General features: G+C 37.5%; 1 protein-coding gene across 1 annotated transcript in view; it reads left to right on the top strand.

Moving 5' to 3' along the window:
- The window catches only part of WDHD1 (WD repeat and HMG-box DNA binding protein 1), a 29,812-nt gene extending 11,443 nt beyond the window's left edge, over positions 1-18,369 (top strand). Inside the window, exons 8-26 of the mRNA XM_059819575.1 lie at positions 287-379; positions 1,278-1,384; positions 2,869-3,004; positions 3,168-3,363; positions 3,546-3,736; positions 4,328-4,512; positions 5,644-5,885; positions 6,360-6,497; positions 7,174-7,330; positions 9,174-9,288; positions 10,726-10,857; positions 11,220-11,437; positions 13,168-13,298; positions 14,265-14,321; positions 15,176-15,219; positions 15,378-15,536; positions 15,967-16,100; positions 17,280-17,415; positions 18,003-18,369. Coding sequence (XP_059675558.1) covers positions 287-379; positions 1,278-1,384; positions 2,869-3,004; positions 3,168-3,363; positions 3,546-3,736; positions 4,328-4,512; positions 5,644-5,885; positions 6,360-6,497; positions 7,174-7,330; positions 9,174-9,288; positions 10,726-10,857; positions 11,220-11,437; positions 13,168-13,298; positions 14,265-14,321; positions 15,176-15,219; positions 15,378-15,536; positions 15,967-16,100; positions 17,280-17,415; positions 18,003-18,203 — 2,772 coding nt within the window. The 3' untranslated portion in view covers positions 18,204-18,369. The remainder of the gene's footprint in view (positions 1-286; positions 380-1,277; positions 1,385-2,868; positions 3,005-3,167; positions 3,364-3,545; positions 3,737-4,327; positions 4,513-5,643; positions 5,886-6,359; positions 6,498-7,173; positions 7,331-9,173; positions 9,289-10,725; positions 10,858-11,219; positions 11,438-13,167; positions 13,299-14,264; positions 14,322-15,175; positions 15,220-15,377; positions 15,537-15,966; positions 16,101-17,279; positions 17,416-18,002) is intronic.
- Positions 18,370-18,560: the final 191 nt, after the last annotated feature.

Below are 18,560 nucleotides of genomic sequence, written 5' to 3'. Positions count from 1 at the left end.
ACCTTATGGTGCAGCCGTCATTATCATCAGTTTTCTGCCAGAAGATTAAAATAAAAAAGGGCATGCTTTGCTATGTTGCATGTGGAGAGCTTTAAAGAACCTTGTAATTCAAGTTACTTCAGCTTTCTTTACTTTCTCACTTGGCATTGCTAGGTTGCTAGAGAACTGTTAAATACTGAGGCAGTCACAACTGTAATACTTCTGAATGAAGGAGCGATGCTGTTTGAATGTTCTGTTTGAAAGGTAACTTGTTCTAAATTGTCTGATTATTGTTTCCTTTGAACAGTTGCTGGCAATTCCTGTAGATAAAGTTGTTAAACTATACAGAAGAGAAACCTGGGAGAGTCAATTCGATCTATCAGATACATTCATCACACAGGTGCTTGCTAAATCTTCCATAATTTAAATGTCATTCTGCTAGAAATTATCTTCTGGACAGTATCTCTTCCCCGTGCCTCTGCCTGCCTTGGTAACGATTGCTCACATTTTTTCCATTTCATTTCTGATCCTGTTACTTTATGTTGGAAAACAAGACAAGAGATACTAGATGAGTGTCAAACATGTCTTTATCTTGCCCTGGTTCCCCTCTTTCATTTATAGTAACCTACTAGATCTCTAAGGTCTATCGGTGAGTCACCAACTGCAGCTCAAGAACATCTGTTTTCACAAATTGCTCTAAATACATAGCGTTTTAGGGAAAATGTCAAGAGTATTATTTCTGTACAGAACAGAGATATCAATTGTTCATGTTTATTAATATTAATAATTAATGTTTTACCAAGCTGAAATTTAGCTACATAGTAGTCCTAACTGTGCCATCTTCTTTCTTTTCGACATCATGATGTACTTGGAAACCTTTGGGTGAAAAAGGACCACTTTCCTAGTGTTACTAAGATACAGAACACACAGGGTTGGATTTTAATTGATAGAACATATTAAGTTCAAAATAAAGCAAGCTATGGTTAGCGCTGAATTTGCAAAATATACTGTACTTCTGTCTACATATCTACAGTCAGCTTTTGTTTGACCTCATGGCAGTGTTTAATGACAGAAGATGGATATTCTTGGGAAAAAAAAAGTGTACTATCTTTAAAGAATGGTTATTGTAGGGAACTACCTAAAGCCAGCTCTAGTACAGGAGGCTGGATGTCATTTGCTAAAGATCATTATTATTATTTCTTTATTCCAGAATATCTGTCTGTTTTAAGCTCCAGAATATGAATTCTGTGTGTGCATTGCTAATTTTTTTTTTTTTCTATTTTTCATTTTTTCCTTAGCCCTTGAATGTTGTGGCCTGGTCTCCTTGTGGGCAGTATCTGGCAGCTGGAAGTGTGGGTGGATGTATAGTGGTGTGGAATATGGAAACGCAGGAGTGCATAGAGAGGTATTCAGTGTTGTTCCATAAATTCCTAAGTACATGTTTTTTCTTGAAGTAGAATTTTGTCATCTTTTCTGTAAAACTTATTTGTGCAAATGTAGAACTCTTGAAAAGCCTTAATAAGATTTCCAGGGCAAATCTGTAAGTTTTCTGCTGATATTCCACTGAAAGCAAGCACACCAGGAGACAGCATATGAAGGCTCAGGTTGAAGAATACCATTTAGCTGGCCTCATAGATGGTCTCCCAGCTGGTGGCGGGGCTGGGAGCACATCCACAGAGAGGGGATCAAAACACACGGGTCAAAACACGGGTCAAAAGAGCTGGGTCAGATCTGGGTGGTGCTGGGAGGCAGGGCCACTGCTCAGGCTAGACTTGAGCAAAGGGGCCAAGAGGAGGGCTCTTCTCTCGTGCAGCCCGATTGAGGTGCGCTAATACACTGACGGGAATTCAAGGGCTGCCGTATCATTTCTGTGTTCTACAAGGAAGCAGCTTCCACAAGAGTATAACTCTTGGTGGTAGGTAGAAATGTGGCATTGTTTTGCCTTCCCCCACCACGTCCAGTATGCACAGAAGTATGTTCTGATTCATGTGATACACTGTTTTCCGTTCTGCGTAGCTAGAAGGCTCTGGAAACATTACATTCTTAGAAATAGAATAGAGAAGGGACATGAGTGTGGATTTTGTTCAAATTCCATAGTTTAGTTTTCTGCATGCGAATGAATTTTATTACTTTGTAATCTAATAGTTGATTAAAGGATAGTTTTGATGGAAACAAATTTTCCTCACATCCCAAACTCCAAGATCATTGGCAGTAAGATGTATTTTCTAAAGGGAGAGGGAAATACAGATACATCAGTCAGCCATCCTCACCTGCAGGCAAAAAAGGACAAACTGACAAATTGCACTTTATCTTTGTCAGTTAAAGCATCTCTTTTTTAAAAAAAAAAAAAAAAGTATGATTAAGTGAGGTAGAGAAGAAGAGAAGGGATGATTTTTCTGTCTGAATATTTTGGGTAAGAAACATGATTGTTACTGTAACGCCTATGTTAAGAATTAAAGACAGATTATGGAAATAATTAACGGGAGGATTTTTTGTGAGAATAAATGGTGGAAAAGATAGAGGATTAACTCATCAGTTTGCTACAAGAGAAACAACTGATTGTTCTTTTTATAACTGGATGGTTCTGGAATGTATGACTGCTGGGGAATTACTTTGTCTTTTCTACATGTATCAGGAAGCTGTTGTTTTAAGAATATGATTCTGTTTGATGTTTAAAGCTTAAATTATTTCCTCCATAGAAAAGGAAGACCTGCTGTATTTTTTTTTAAGAGTAGCTATATATGCTAAAAGGTAACCTATTAAATATTTTATTATGTATAACATCACTTTCTAATACTAGTAAATATTACCACTTTTTACAATAACTCATGTGGATGTTTCTGCCCTGAGAAGCTTACTAAAAATCCATTATTTTTATGTTCTTTTTAGGATGAAGCATGAGAAAAATTACTCAATTTGTGGACTGGCATGGCACCCCAAATATAGGCAAATCGCTTATACAGATACTGAAGGAAATCTGGGCTTGTTGGAAAATATTGGTGATGCAAAGAAACCAAATGACAAGGTGATCAGTACCAGTTATTTCTTAAATTAACATGATTATTTAGGTTACCAAATTATGTTGAACGTTCTGTATTGCGTGTTGAAAGTTCCTTCTTCTGTGTTAATTTATTCTTCGAATTTCATGTCCAAAAGAAGTTTTATGATAATTGTTAACTTGGTTTTAGGTTGCCAGTACAGTGACAAAAGACTACAATGATCTCTTTGATGGAGAAGACGACGACTATGTAAATGGAGATATGATTGAACCACAGTCTTCCCCAAAGGCTGGAGCTAATGAAGATGATGGTGATGATGATGACCTTATGCCAACTTCAGGCCATCTGAGACGGGCAATAATTGATGATGATGAGAACTCACTAGGTACAGAAAGAACTCATTTTCCAGAGCTCTTTAGTGCTGTTATTGGGACAATCTCTTAGCAACCTCTACTCAGATATATTCTGCCTTATTTTTCCAGAGCAATCTTGACTGTTTTAAATTTTTTGCCTATATTCTGTCATAATAATATGTGTAAGATGTAAATTTTTTTTTTAAATTTCTAGATATTGGGATGATAAAAGCTAATTCCAATCTTCTTGAAAAGGAAGATGACGATGATGATCAGACTGGTGGCTTTCCAGCTTTACCACCATCATCTACACAACAGCCTTTCTATGATGGGCCAATGCCAACCCCCAAGCAAAAGCCCTTCCAGTCTGGCTCCACTCCTGCACATCTCATGCATCGTTTCATGGTAAATCTCACTGCTGTGTGGTTATATAGATCTAGTTGCTTTGTTAATATTGAATATTGTCTGGTTCTTGCTGTGTCTTAATCTAATCTTTTCCAAGATTTTTGATTTTTTTTTTTTTTTTTTTAATACTTCACAGTCTGAAGCTAAATAGTGGAAAGTAGCTTTGTGTTAATGCAAAGACTGCATAATGTTATGCTTTACATTGCTTTTGATGTAGAAATAAATGCTTGGCTTTAAGACAAAGCAAGCTATACAGTTTGTACCTCTGCTACTGAATTCTAGCAAATCTTTTTTTAAAGTTCTTTTTTAGCCAGAACTTGTGGATATTTTTGTGCTGCTAAGACTTGTACATTAATCACCCACTATTTCTTTCTAAATGCAAGTTCTTCACACTTAATTTTGTAAGGAGAAAGATGGCTCAGCAATGAGGATGAAACTAGTTTTTGCCTAATTCAGCTGTTTTAGGAACTATAAATCCTGACTACACAAGTCTTCAGTCTTCCTCCAGCCTCCCACCTACTGCTGTTTTAGGGCAGTATGCTTGATTTGTTGTTTTTGGGGGTTTTTTGTGGGGGGCTTTCTTTTTAACAGGTATGGAATTCTGTTGGTATCATTCGCTGTTACAATGATGAGCAAGACAACGCTATAGATATAGAATTTCATGATACCTCCATACATCATGCAACACACCTGCCAAACTCTCTGAATCACACCATGGCTGACCTCTCTACTGAAGCTATTTTACTAGCCTGCGAGAGTACAGAGGAACTTGCAAGGTAAGTCATGGCCTTGCTCTGCAAAACCTGTAGTATGGAATTACACTTATCTTGTTTCAAATATTTCGGCTTTTAATTTCGGCTTCTATCACGTTTTGAGATTTTTGGCTTTTGATCGTGCTTTTTATTTATGGCACTACTTTCAAGGAGGATTTTCACACCTACCCACTTGAAGAATTCAAGAATATTGAAACATGTATTTTGTTTCCTGAGGATTTTTTTTAATCCCTTTTTCAAATATATATACTGGAAACTTCATGCATTGCTAGCTCAAAGGAAATTGTAAACAGGAACAATAGTTTTTCAGTCTGCTCAGATCAGAGATTAAATCATAAGGGCTATGCTATTTCTTTTCATGCTGTTGCTAAGGAGACATGTTTGGAGATACCCAAAGAATTATAAGTGTGAAGAACACAAGTTTATGAAAACCATAGAAAGATTTAAGCAACTGCTGGGCTAGCTAGACTCTGTTCTTGCATTTAAGAACAATAGCAACAATATTTTATTGCTGGCTTCTGTGGAAATGTCTTGAAGGAAGAACTTTATTTACCCACACAGTGCATTGTGTTAAGTTGAAAAGGACCCTTTACCTTTAAAAGTATTATTAGTATGTATTGGTTGACTGAAAATTTCAATTGTTTTTTTCTCAATGGAAGTGGGTAATCTATCAACAGCTGGGGTGTCTGGGAATTGGTCACGGGCAGTTTTCATGTATTAAGATAGCAGAACTGAAGTTCCTATTTTATTTTTTTCCGTTTGAAAGATAGCATAATATGACAGACTTGTAATGAGGGCTGATATTCAGGGGTACTGAGCACCTTCAGTTCTTATGAATGTTAATTAAGCAGGACACTTACCTGTTTCCATACAAAAAAAATTTCCCCTAAGACCTCTAAACTGTCTCTGCTTCACACTTCAGAGGGTCTAAATCCACAGTGCTGGAGATAGAGCTGGCTCTTCAGTTTTTGAATAATAACACCTTTGCAAATGACCACTTGTAATTTGTAGTTCCTTTCTATGACTCACAGATGCCAGGTCTCTCACAAAAATGTAATATACTGCTGCATTTTCAGATACTGTATTTTTCTTCATGTTGAGACACTTAACTATTGTTCTTTGTCTCTGCTTTAGCAAGCTCCACTGCATTCATTTTAGCTCATGGGATGCAAACAAGGAGTGGACAGTAGATATGCCAAAGGATGAAGACGTTGAGGCTATCTGTCTAGGTCAAGGCTGGGCTGCTTGTGCCACTAGTGCCTTGCTAGTTCGTGTGTTTACAGTTGGAGGAGTTCAGAAAGAGATCTTCAGTCTCCCAGGTCCAGTGGTGTCTATGGCAGGACATGGAGAGCAGCTGATGATAATTTATCACAGAGGTAGTTTTCTCCCTTCTGTCTTTTTTGAAGTGGGGTTATGTTTTCAATCCTCATCTGTTACTGGCTTCAAACACTGGTTAATTTGTACGTGATCACCAGAAGTATTTTATTTATTTTATTCTTCTCTCCTTGATGATGCTTTTACTGTCACAACCCACGGATCTTTGACATCTGACAAAGCCTACATTTTCTATCGGGATGCCTAGATTAACCTGTGGGGAAGGGGAGAATTTTTATGACAGTGACATTAATAGATTAAACTTGGGTTTCAGATACATCAGAATGAATTACTATAGGAAATTAAGGAAGTAGTTGTTATGCATGCTTTGTATGTCCAATATGACAAATAGTCGCCTGTGGTATTCATGGACAACCCTGCATTAGAATTAGTTTTTGATTCAAAACTTAAATTTAGCCAAGAGACAAGACAATTCTTTTGTTTTCTAACATAGTCATTGAACAACTTCTTCCTAGGTACTGGGTTTGATGGGGACCAATGCCTTGGAGTACAGCTGATGGAACTAGGAAAAAAGAAAAAACAAATTTTGCACGGAGACCCTCTTTCTCTTACAAAGAAATCCTATTTGATATGGGTTGGATTCTCCGCAGAAGGTATGAAATACCTGCATGAGTGACTACGAGAGATTTCAACACTATTGGGGGAATTTTGGAGGAGAGTTTGGCTAATTAATGCCCTTTTAGTAATGGTGATCTTGGGACTTGGACTTTTTTTTCACTATCCTCAATGCTAAACAAAATTCTGGTTTTCTGTTCTTTCAATATATTTATCAGAAATCTTTAATGTTTCCACTATGAATAGAATACACTTGAATGTTATTGGAACTTGTTTTCCCGATTGATTGCCCTGCTCAGCAAAAAGAAATAAACTGCATTAGTACACCATAATAGGCATGTTCAACTATCTTGGCAAAAGCCCCCCCCAAAAGATGGTAGCTTTTGAGGAGTTTTTATGATAACTAGAAAAATTAGTTGCAAAATAGCTAATTTTCTTTGGGAATCTACCCAAGTATTATGAATTTGATATCTTCATGAAATGTTTTAAATTTGAACTTGAGTCAGTTGACTAGCAGTAGTGTTGACTGTCAGAAGGTGGCGCATCTTTCTAAGGAAACTATTTTTTTCCCAGCTAGGTTGTACTGTTTGGGTGAGAGGATGTCCCGTTTGAGATATGTAAACCATCGTTTCCCAGCAGTATCCACCAGTTTAAACTGACTCGTGTTGTAATTAGTTGCCTGTCAGAATAATTGTTTTCATTTGTAACAAACAGGTACCCCTTGTTACGTGGATTCTGAGGGAATTGTGCGGATGTTGAACCGAGGACTTGGGAATACTTGGATTCCAGTGTGTAACACAAGAGAGCATTGCAAAGGAAAATCTGATCATTACTGGGTCGTTGGCATCCATGAAAATCCCCAGCAGCTCAGGTCAGATATTTCACAAGGAAGTGCTTTGGTTTTTTTGGTTTTAATTTACTGAGCACTCCTTGCTAAGAGAAACTGGAAACAACTTCTACTAGAACAGGTGGCTAGTAAATATGCACAGTAAATGATCTAATTCATAAATGTAATTCTGCATGGATGTTTCATTACTAAATTGGTTTTGAATAAACTCATTACAGTTTTATAATTTGTAACTAATCGTGGCTTTTTGCCTTGGCTAACAGACGTGTGCACGTTATTATGAAATCACACATCTCTGCTGCAGATACATTCGTAAGACTGCTTTTTGCTAGAGAAAGCTACTAAAAAGTCATGGCTGTTGTTAGGATTCTGCTTCTGCTGTTCGTGGTTTTGGGGGGTTTGGGTTTGGTTTTTTTTTTAACTTTTTTTTTCTTAGCTGTGTTTTCCCCTTTTTGTCCCTTTGAGAAGAATCCAATCCTGTAACTAATTACATTGTTAGGCATAGATGACTCAGAACTGTCTATTACTATATTAATATTTAAACTGTGGCCATGAAGAATAATTTTATAAAATTGCTCAAATAAATATTTAGGTGAGAGTTAGCCATTACTTTAGATATCACCACTATCACATTTTATAAATAACTTTGTTTCTGTTTTTTGTAGCAAGCATCCTAGACCTTTAGTTGCTAAGCTTTGTTTGTAGTCCTCTTTATTCAGTGATTTGCGTCCCTTTCCTACTGAGGCAGAATCCATCAGATCACATATTTTACTGAAATTTAGGCTCTTTTATTTGGTTAGTCATGCACAATTGCAGAGGTTGGTGAGAGGCTGCATTTTATTTCAATTTATGTGACATTCTTTGTAATCCTCTGGTTTTTGTAATAAGGGAAATAATTTGCTATCACTGGTAAATGTCAATTCACTGTCTGTTTCTTCCTCCAAATCATTACTTAATGTTGGCCTCAAGAAAATTCGCCAGAAATGTACAGGACACACCACATTGATGGGATGGTCAACTGTGGGTCTGTCATCATGAGTTTTTTTCCTTTACTCCAAGAAAGAGAGTGCTGCTCTCTGAGTTGCAAAGAACATTTTATTCAAAGCCACAGGCATATTAAAGATAAGGGGGGGTTGTTGTAGAAACACCATATGCCTTAATTAACACAGATAGCCAGAACACTAATGCTTCCTGTTCTTTTTTTTTTCCCCTAGGGTCTGAAACAGTAGCTTATAAAACCAGACATTTTTGTCAATGCTGCATTGGTGCTGCTGGAAATACAGCTCTTCCCCAAACAATGTTTTGCTTAAGTGATTGTTACCAGAAAGTACTAGTTTAAATACAATGAAGCAATAAGCCTAGGCTTTTCCTATATGCTTATCTGTTTCACCCCTCTATTTTTTCTTCCCCCCCCATGTGTGTCTGAACACAGCACTCTCCTCATGAAGTCCAAAATCCCTCATCAAAATATATGGTAGACGTGTCTGCTCTTGTTCCAGTGGCCTTCAGTTGTTCAGTAGTTTGATTTTAATAAATTGCATTTACATTTTGTAATAGCTGTTAAGTCGTGTATTGTGTGAGATAGAGATCTGTGTCTGTTATGTGCCACATTTGAAGCTTCTGGTGTGAACAAGAGCAGCATGTGCTTTGCTGGTTTTAAAAATCTTTTATTGGTTGCAAGGTAAAAATAACCCTTTATAATGCAACCTTACATATTGCTATATTTAAGTCAGTAATTTAATTACTACTTTTTAAAGAACAAATCCTCTTAAAGTATCTTGCTTCTTAGGAGACATGATTTAGATGCAGAACAACTGGTGACTATAGGTGATGAGGATTGTATGTGTTTTTTGTTTCCCTTGCACAGGTGTATTCCTTGTAAAGGAGCCCGATTCCCTCCTACGCTACCACGGCCTGCTGTAGCAATATTATCTTTTAAGCTTCCTTACTGTCAAGTTACAACAGAAAAGGGACAGATGGAGGTATGGAATGGTGTTGAGTCCCCAGCTGATAGTCTCAGATGTCCCCGTAGTACGGATTATACAAGATTCCTATTAATCATCTCTACTATGAAAGAGGGTAGTACAAACTCTGAGTAAGACGTGTGGCTGAGGAGGTTATTTGGGTTCAGTGTTTTGTATAGCTCTTCCAGTTTGGTTTGGTTCACACCTGTTTCTAGAAGGATACAAAATAAAGCTGTTAGAGCTGATGCAAGGTTATATTTACACATAATCTATTTCTGACCAATGAAGTCTTTCTATCCCTCTCTTTTTTCATTTTTAGTGGGTAGTGATGAATGTTCTAGGAAGCACCACATTTTGGGATCCAAACCAAGACCCTCTTGAAGGTGCTTGTTTTTTAATATTTTAGGCATAACAAAATTTCTGGCAGATGTTTTTTTGAAAGATGTACTAAGTGGTCCAACTCATATAATCACTCTGAAAACGTAGGCCTTCAGGCTTGACTTATTTTCTTAAGGTAGAGGCTGGATGAAGCACGATGCACCTGCAGAGAAATTCTATAAGAATATTTTTATTTATTTTTCCTTTTTTTATAGGTTTAAATATTTCAATCTTGTGGGGTTCAGCTGTAGTGCACAAAATAGAAATTAACATAAAATACTAAGCTCAGCCTTAGAGACAGTTTAATACTGTCTGAAATTTGTTCTCTTTGATAGAAGTGTAGATAAAAAGTTTCAATAATTAACACTTTGCCATTTTTAATGAATTCTCCTTCATTTGGTTGAAGTCTCTTTGTTCTTTATATGTTGGGGTCTGTCTTCCACACCCCGCTCCCAAAATAATAGAAGGGAAATGCCAGGAACTGTTAATTTCGCTTGAGGGAATATGTACTTCTGTGTAGGTAAAGCAGCAGATTATTCCAATCTGATGAAAACATCCTGGTTTTGAAGAAGTTTGTAATTATTTTGTAACAGAGCTAGCCTGGTCTAATAGCCATACTAGTATTTCCCTGAACAACAAGAGTTATATTTTCTGTTTACCTGTCTCACAGATGGTGATTACTCCTACAGTCACTGAGTTATTCTGGAATACTTCCAGTTTGCTGTGGGACAGAAGTTGGAAGATAAAATAATCAACTTGTTCTAGAATTGTCTGTCCTGGTAGCAAACTGGTGAACATGTAGGTCTTGTCCTGCTGAAAGCCTGTAATATAAATGGAATTTAACATATATGGTGACTGTTTGGATCAGTTTGTATACAGGTGGTTGTTAGTGTGGTCTATTTTTTAACTCAGTAGGCATTGGCTTTTAAAGAGAATTGTCTACCCCTCACGCTCTTTCTGAGATGAAAGGAACATTTAAGAATAAGTTGATAAAACACATTGTAAATTGTTAGGCATTAAGTTGTGGGCTGTTTTTTCCCCTCCAACCTCCAGCATGCATCTTTCTCCCTTTTTCAGGAACAGTACTGGCGTTCTGTTGTATTTCACAACCATGTGGATTACTTATCAAAAAATGGCTATGATCTTGATGAAAATACTAAAAATCAGTCAGTGAAAGAACAGCAAGAACTTTTAATGAAACTGTTTGCCGTAAGTACAAATAAATAAAAAATAGAAAGAATCCCGGAGACTTTATTTTGAGTCAGTGGCATTTGATGTAAATTTTGATGTGATTCCTCTTATTAGAAGTCTGGCTAGTGACTGGCAATCCAGCTAGTTCACAGACTACGATAAGAGGTGGACTGCAGTCAATATTGTTATTGCTCATCAGTATGAAGGGTGGGAGGAAGAAGAAGAAGAAAAAGAGCTTTTTCTTTGCTGTGCAGCTTATGATTGTTGGTGGTTTGTCTTTATTCATTTGCTCCACCAAGACCATAATATCCTGGTCCTAGAGTCTTGAGAGAGCTGCGTAACTGTGAAGTGTGTAACTCTCAAGGCTTCTTTTCTTTCAGCTTTCTTGTAAACTGGAGCGTGAATTCCGTTGTGTAGAACTTGCTGACCTCATGACACAAAACGTTGTGAATTTAGCTATCAAGTATGCTTCTCGCTCTCGAAGACTAAATTTAGCTCAGCGACTTAGTGAAATGGCTATAGAGAAAGCAAGTGAGTTGGCAACAGCACCAGAAGATGAAGAGGAGGAAGAGGATTTCCGAAAGCATTTGAATGCTGGGTAACACAAATTTCTGTGATTAAAAACCTGGGAACATTTTTACTGATCTATTAACATTTTGGTCCAGTTGATGCATTTTTGCTATTCTGGACCATAGTTTGCAATGTATTTGTTATGAAGTAACAGTTTGTGCCTCTCTACTCATAAATTGTACATATAAGATGGTATGTTCTTGTTGGTATCTTGTGAGGACTCATTAGTACCAGGGTACTAACACAAAGGGAAGTATCTCCACTCCTTCCTTACTGTGTGTCTGTGTTCAACAGCTTCAGGGGCAAAGCAGACTCAATACCAAGTTGCTCTGATTTGAATTTCTTTTTTCCCCTTCCCCTAGCTTGTGCTGGTTTGGTTATTTGACTCCAATTTATTTTTTCACTTTGCCTTAGTCTTTCTACCTCACTTCGTTCCACACCTATCTTAAAATCCTTCTATTGTTCTCCAGCCCTCCCATCTTTCAATATCCCATCTCATTGTATCCTGTTTACTCTTATTCCTTCCTGACTAATCCCAGCTCTTCAAAACTATGGAAATATTACAGGTTTGCTATACATTTTTTCCTCCTCTGTATCTGTGCTATCTACCTTTTCTCTCCTGCCTGCATCTGCTTTGTAAAGCACGATGAGGCAAAAGATGTGTGTGTTTATTTAAAAATATAGACCGTACAGAAGAGCTGTGTTCTTGCTTGGACTCTGGATGGTACAGCTGTAAGGAAAATAGTTGCTAACCACCAGTTTGATAGTGCAGAAAAAATGTTGTAACGTTTTGTCAGAAGCAATGTCTTCCTGTAGCAGTTCTATGTATGAAGTTTGGAACTTAATTAAGCAAGAGGAAGCGATAAGTCCTTGAACTTATCTGTAGCCTTCCCCTTATTCTTCTGTGTGAAACTGTACATTTAAAACTCCTTTCTAAATGCTCTACCTTGTTCTTCTGGGTCATGTGTGGAAGCTGTAATCCCATGTCTGCGACTTCAGCTACTCAGGGTTAAAGTTCATTACAAACGCTGTATTGTTCTTAGTGCCAGATTAATCTAACATTGACATTCTGGTTGAAAGAAGTGAACCTTTTGTTTATATATACACAGATTTTAGTAATCAGCAAAGATTAGGAGGGAAATGCAAGAAATGTACATACTACTATACTGGGAATTTAGACCATAATCAGATTAAACATTAAAACTCGCTTCAGACTGAAAATGTGCATCCATGTTACCACCTGCGTATTTATTCCTGCGTGCAGAAAAGTAATCTGGTATTATTTATGATACTGGAGGTATATGCGTTTAAATGGAGATTAGGTGTTTTATGTTTGCATTTATATTTGTGGCAAAGCGTTCTGGCAACAGTAGTGATGCACTCTGAAGGTGGCAAAAGTTTGCTGTTTCTGTTCAGGTGCTTGCTCTTGTGTGCGGAGCTGTTTGAAAGCCAGAGCCTGTACCTTCAACTGAGTGTGAATTTTGGGCAGTTTCCCAGCTGTGTGTGGTCTTCATTAAAACTACATGAGTACCACTTCAGGCAGCTGCAGTTGGTGTTCCGGGGTGAACTGAAGTGGTTAATGAATCTTTGTTTTATTTTTAGTAATCATTGCAGTTTAATCAGAGGTATAATGCAAATAAATGCCAAATGTTATTGTTCTTATTTCCTAAATTAGATAAGTAAGTTAGCCTTCCTTTGTTCCAGCTTTTCTTCTGAATGTGGTGAGTGCTTCCTTTCTGATGAATTCTTTCCATTTAGTTACAGCAACTCTGCCACGGAGTGGAGTCGGCTGCCGGTCAGAAATGTTCAGCAGGACCAAGAAATGGAAGATGCTGAGGAAGCTGATGCCTCTGAGGAAGCAGAAGAAACACCAGAAGTGCATAAACAGAGTAAGAAAAAGATATTCTCTGAATAGGCTGGAAGTTATCTAGACGTGTCTTTCACAGATTTAATAAGGAATTCTAGAAAATTCCCAGATAATTTGTAGTTTGGATAACTCAGTAGTCTATAGGACTGTGCAAACAACGGGGTTTTCTGTCTGTTGTTTTGTTCTTTTGACACAAAATTTCGGAAAGACAGGCACACCGCCTGTCAAGGGGCACCACAGGTGAGGTACAGGTGGTTTGATTTACAAGCCATTTATGTCAACAGAAAATAATCCCATTTGTTTCACTGAGTTTTGAAACTCTGCAACTGGTGCAGGGACTAGGTTTTCTGCTACCTAGTTAGAATAGGTCTGGTAGTTTCTGATCTGTCTTACTTGGTTGTTGACATGTGACAAACTACGCAGCAGGAATAACGGGGTGGCATGCAGTAACTCCTGAGTTTCCCGTTACCTGGAATTCCATGTGGGAGATGAGTGGTAGTGCCTATCTGAGCGAGCGGTTGCATATTCCAGCCTGTGCCTGCGGTTGCTGCAGAGAAACAAGTTTAGTGTATGTCATCTGCTCTGTCGCAGCTTGCTTGTACGTTGTACTTAGTAACTGAGGGACCTTTGGGGAGTTTTTCTGTTGTCTGATACTATTTCTAATGGACTGGGTCACCTTGTGAAACGGTTACTTTGATTTCAGCTCAAATCATGCAGGAGTTGAATTGATAGACAAGTAGTTTTCTGGGCATGCTTTAAGAAATAAGTTTAAGGTTTAGGGAATAAGTGTACAACTCTAAGTTAAATCTAGGTAAAGATAACAGATGGTTTTGTAAAAGTGTATGTACAGTTTGAAAATGAGAATCATGCTTTAAAATATAGACTGCTTTACTATACCTTGCTTGTCTGTTTAGGGTTTTGTTTTTCAATGAGTTATGCTATTACATTTTATTGCACTTAAATATGTACCTCTTTCTTTGTTCTGAAGGGCCAAATCCTTTCTCCAAAGGTGTCACTTCAGCAGAGGTGACGACTCCGAAGTCTGGTGAGTAAATCTGCATTTACTCCAGGCTAAGAACTTTGTCATGCTTCACAATGCCTGCTCCTGTTTTTATCCTCTGTTCTCCCATTACTACTAAAATTTAGTGCATAAGCGTTGTCAAGTGGTAACTTGCACTGATTATTGTTCTCATGTTTTCAAGAGGTTACGTATTCCTGTTCCATAACACTATGCTGATTGCCTTAGCTGCGCCAAATGCTGAATCGGTTGTCTGCCTGGCTATGTCGTGAAGGCATTCTTTGGGACAGGGGAAAAATGAGAACAATGATCAATTGATTTGTTCTACTAATCACAGGCACATTTATTGGTTGCACTTACGAGGCAGAGTTAGTAACCTTGCCGTAGGACTGTGAGTCTGAGCAGGCAGGGGCAGAATGCGACCTCTTGCTGCTTCTTGCGTCTTCCCTCCTGCCAACCATCTAGCAAGAATAATAGGAGTGGAAACGGATTTGGGAGTGGAGGAAGTACTGGGTCTTCCTGTGGATTTGTATTTTAAGCTGTTGGTCCTGTGTGGCATTTCTGATGACTAATAGTGGCTGAGCATGTATGGGGTTATTAAAGTGTCTTTCTCCTTTATCCAACCACTTTCAAGCCTGGTGGGAATTTCTTTTCTTTGGTGTGGAATAGTTGATGTCTTTGATTTAGTTCTCCTCTTCAATTTTCAATGAACAGAGGCTGAAACACACAAAAGGAGTGTTAGTCTTGTTCTTTGGAAGTGAGGCTAACGTTGTTTCATCTACTCATCTAAAATACGCACATTGCTTCATAGATTTATATATCTGTGTGTGTGTACACACACGCACACATTTTTACGTTCTTTTTTCTTTCCTATTAAATAGTTGTAGTTGCATCAAGCAGCCAAGGACGAATGAATCCCTTTAAGGTAAGAATTTTGCAGCTGGTTTGATTGTGGTGTTCTGAAAATCACAACAGATTATTATATCTAAAGTTTACAATATAACTGTGACAGATATCTTGGAGGGACAGAGGAGGGGAATATGACAGAAAATAAATAAAATATCTATTTATTTGTTTTGCTAGGTGTCATCTAACAAAAAGGACCCAGTGGTTCCCTCAGCAAATGTTCTAGACACTATGAGTAAATATTCAAAGAAGAGTTCTTTGTCTAGCAGTCGAGCCGTAAACAAGCAGAACCCTCCAGTTATAAAGCCTCTGATTCCCAAACCCAAGTCCAAGCAGGTAATGTTTCTAGTGTTTTTACATTGTTTCAGTGAACAAAGAAAAGTAAATTGAATTTTACCAGCTCTTATCAAGTATGAGACCCTGTTGATTGAGTAAAGCATCTTAGGTGGCAAAGTTCATTTAAGCAAACTGCAGAAACTGTAAAACACATAAAACAGCACAAAAACCAGCAAACCAGCACATAAAACAGCAAAAAAATTTTCAGTTGTAGAAATTACATTCTGCGCTGAATCTTTTGCTTTTATTTTAAATACTGTTAACTAAACATCTGCTGTGCTGAAATTGGATGGATTAGATGCTATATTAATGCAAGTGATCATTATGTCTTTAGGAAAGGCTTGGGTTTTGTTAGGCCACGTGGTACGTGTTGTCCGAGAGTGAGGTGTTCTTACCTTTTTTTTTTCTTTTTTAACCTCAATTTTTATAGGCTTTGGCAGCCTCCTTCTTCCAGGCTCGTACACCTAACTCTAGTGAAAAAACAGTGGAAGAAAGAGAAGAAAAAGCAGGAAACGAATCCCATGAAGTCAAAGCCACTGCACCAGAGAACACTGAAAACAAAAGGTGAGTGGACACTCGCATCTCAATGCCATGTTCCAATTTTGATAGAATAACAAGTCCAAAAACTGTTTTGTTCCTGAAGACGTTGAACTGGCCGAAGTAGCATAACGTCAAGATTAAAGTGTTAGCTCACAAGTGAACTCGCTTCAGAAATTTAGTAAACTGGTACTTATACTATGCATATTATTAAACAAACCTGTATAAAACACATCGTCTGGTTTTCCAACTTGCCACGTTACAATTACAGCAAAAGAACAGAGAAAAGCATTCTGTTCATTAGATCTTTCCCAGTGTGCATGGCAGTGTTATTCAAAGTAGAAGTTTTGCATCAGCCTGAGACAAATATCTGTGTGAGTAAATAATAAGTGAAGAATGCAAAATGTAATTTTGGGGCTCTAAGCAAAGATTTTTGCCTTGATACTACTTATGCATCTGATAATGACCTTTGAACAATAAATGAAACCATGCTGCTGTGCCGGTTCCAAGTATAGGAAATACTTAAAGTTTAAACATCTCCAGCAAATCTCAAAGGAGGTCTAAAAGCTAAGGGCTTTACGTGAAAGTGTAAAAGCTTTATTTTAGCGTGTTTCTTAAAAAAGAAAACCAACAAAAAATTTACATCACCTAAGGAGCACATCTCTTCCTAGCTAAGACTCTAATCTGTCTTGTTCCTTTGGAGCAGATGTATTTTCTAACAGTCCCAGTCCTCATGAAACTTGCATTATTATAATCATGTTTCATTTAGACTTCATTTAACTGAGGAAGATGAAGGTAATTATTATTCATTTGGACTAGCATTCTTTTCATTAACCTTTACAGAAAATGTTCTAAAACAAGTGGCAAGGAGAATTGTGAAAAGGATTAGCTGAAATGTGCTAATGTATGTGCTCTATTTTTAGGTTGATGGGACCCTGTCAGAAAGGAAGAGAACCATTATGCTTTGTCATTCAAAAACTGAAATGTTGATCTCCATATATATCACAGTTTTAATAAAAATGTGTGACTTAGTCTTGCCTTGTCAGCATGTTCTTTAAGCATACTGCAATAGGAGAAAGCAAACTGCTGGCTATATATATACCTTCTTTTCTTTCAAGAACAAAGAAGTCCAGTTAGGTGTTGTTTTGGGGGATGTGGTTTTCCTGTAACCTTGTTAAACGGACAAATTTTGTGTGCTTGTTTTAGACCAAAGACAGGATTCCAGATGTGGCTAGAAGAGAACAGAGCAAATATTTTGACAGATAATCCTGATCTGAATGAAGCAGAAGTAATAAAAGAAGGCATGAGTCGATTTAGAATGCTGTCGTCAGAAGAAAGAATGGTAAGCAAGCATTCTCTAATTCTGTCTTTTCTGAGATTTTTTTTTCCCCCACGGAATCCCTTGGTTATTTTCAGTTAGGAACTTTTTCTTTAAATTCCACTGTTCTCCATCTTCAACAACTTCAGTTTTGAATTGGGCCATGATCTATGACATATACTTTATGAAAATATAAACTATCTGAATAATAAGTAATAGCAGAAAGCACCTTTTCCAAAGTGGGGCATGTGAGAGAAACGTAATCAATGAAGAAATAACAAAAGAAAAGGGAAGGAGTTAAAAGAGAGATAGCAGACTTAATTCATTGGGGCTTAAATTTGTTCTAAGGCCTTTTGGGTTTCTTATTTGTCCAGAAAGACAGTTAAGAGCTTCGATTTCATATACAGGCTCAAATGAAGTATAGTTTTGAATGAGAATGCTGTTACAAAAAGGAATGTGAGGAAATTGTTTCTAACTTGATCCTTGTTAGTTCTTAGCAGGAATTATTTCAGTGCTTCCTTATAATCAGAGAAAGGTGGTGTATAAAATAAAGTGGTGAGTTTTGTGGCCTAATTTGTAGTTTTCTGTTTAATGATGTACTTTTTTCAAAGGTGTGGACTGAGAAAGCAAAAGGAGGAGCGGTTAATGATTTAACAGAAGATAAAAAGCGAAAACGTCCAACAGCTGATGAAGATGAAGCGAAAAATAATCGGGAGCAAAAATCGGAGGACTCAAATTTATCCAAAAAACCAAAGCCTTTGGATCAATCTACAAATGTCAGATTGTCAGCTTTTGCATTCAAGCAAAGCTAAGTAATGTGGTACCTTCTCAGCATCTGTTTTCTGAAAACATTAGGTAGCTCTGTATTGAGAGATTTGCTGCTGTGCTCAAAGAGCACTAGCAAAAAGAGTGCCTTGCTCCAAATAGTCTTTTAGAAAGTATTTTATTATCAATTCTTGAGGGAGGTGTTGAATCTAGTCTCCTGATCTTTTGCAAGTTGCTAGCATAAAGCTTGATAGCAAAAGTAATACTAATGGACCTGTTACCTAGAAGCACAGTTCCACACAGTGTTGTGTAGCTGTGTGCCTTGATACTTGTAGTATTTGATGCTAAATACAGATCAGCCATTCTGGGGAGGATAAACTACGTTCAAAAGCTGTCCTATGGTT

This window comes from Gavia stellata, chromosome 7, assembly GCF_030936135.1.
Source record: "Gavia stellata isolate bGavSte3 chromosome 7, bGavSte3.hap2, whole genome shotgun sequence".
Lineage (NCBI taxonomy): Eukaryota > Metazoa > Chordata > Aves > Gaviiformes > Gaviidae > Gavia > Gavia stellata.
The sequence above is the reverse complement of the archived record's forward strand: the minus strand, read 5'-3'. Positions and strand labels throughout refer to the sequence as shown.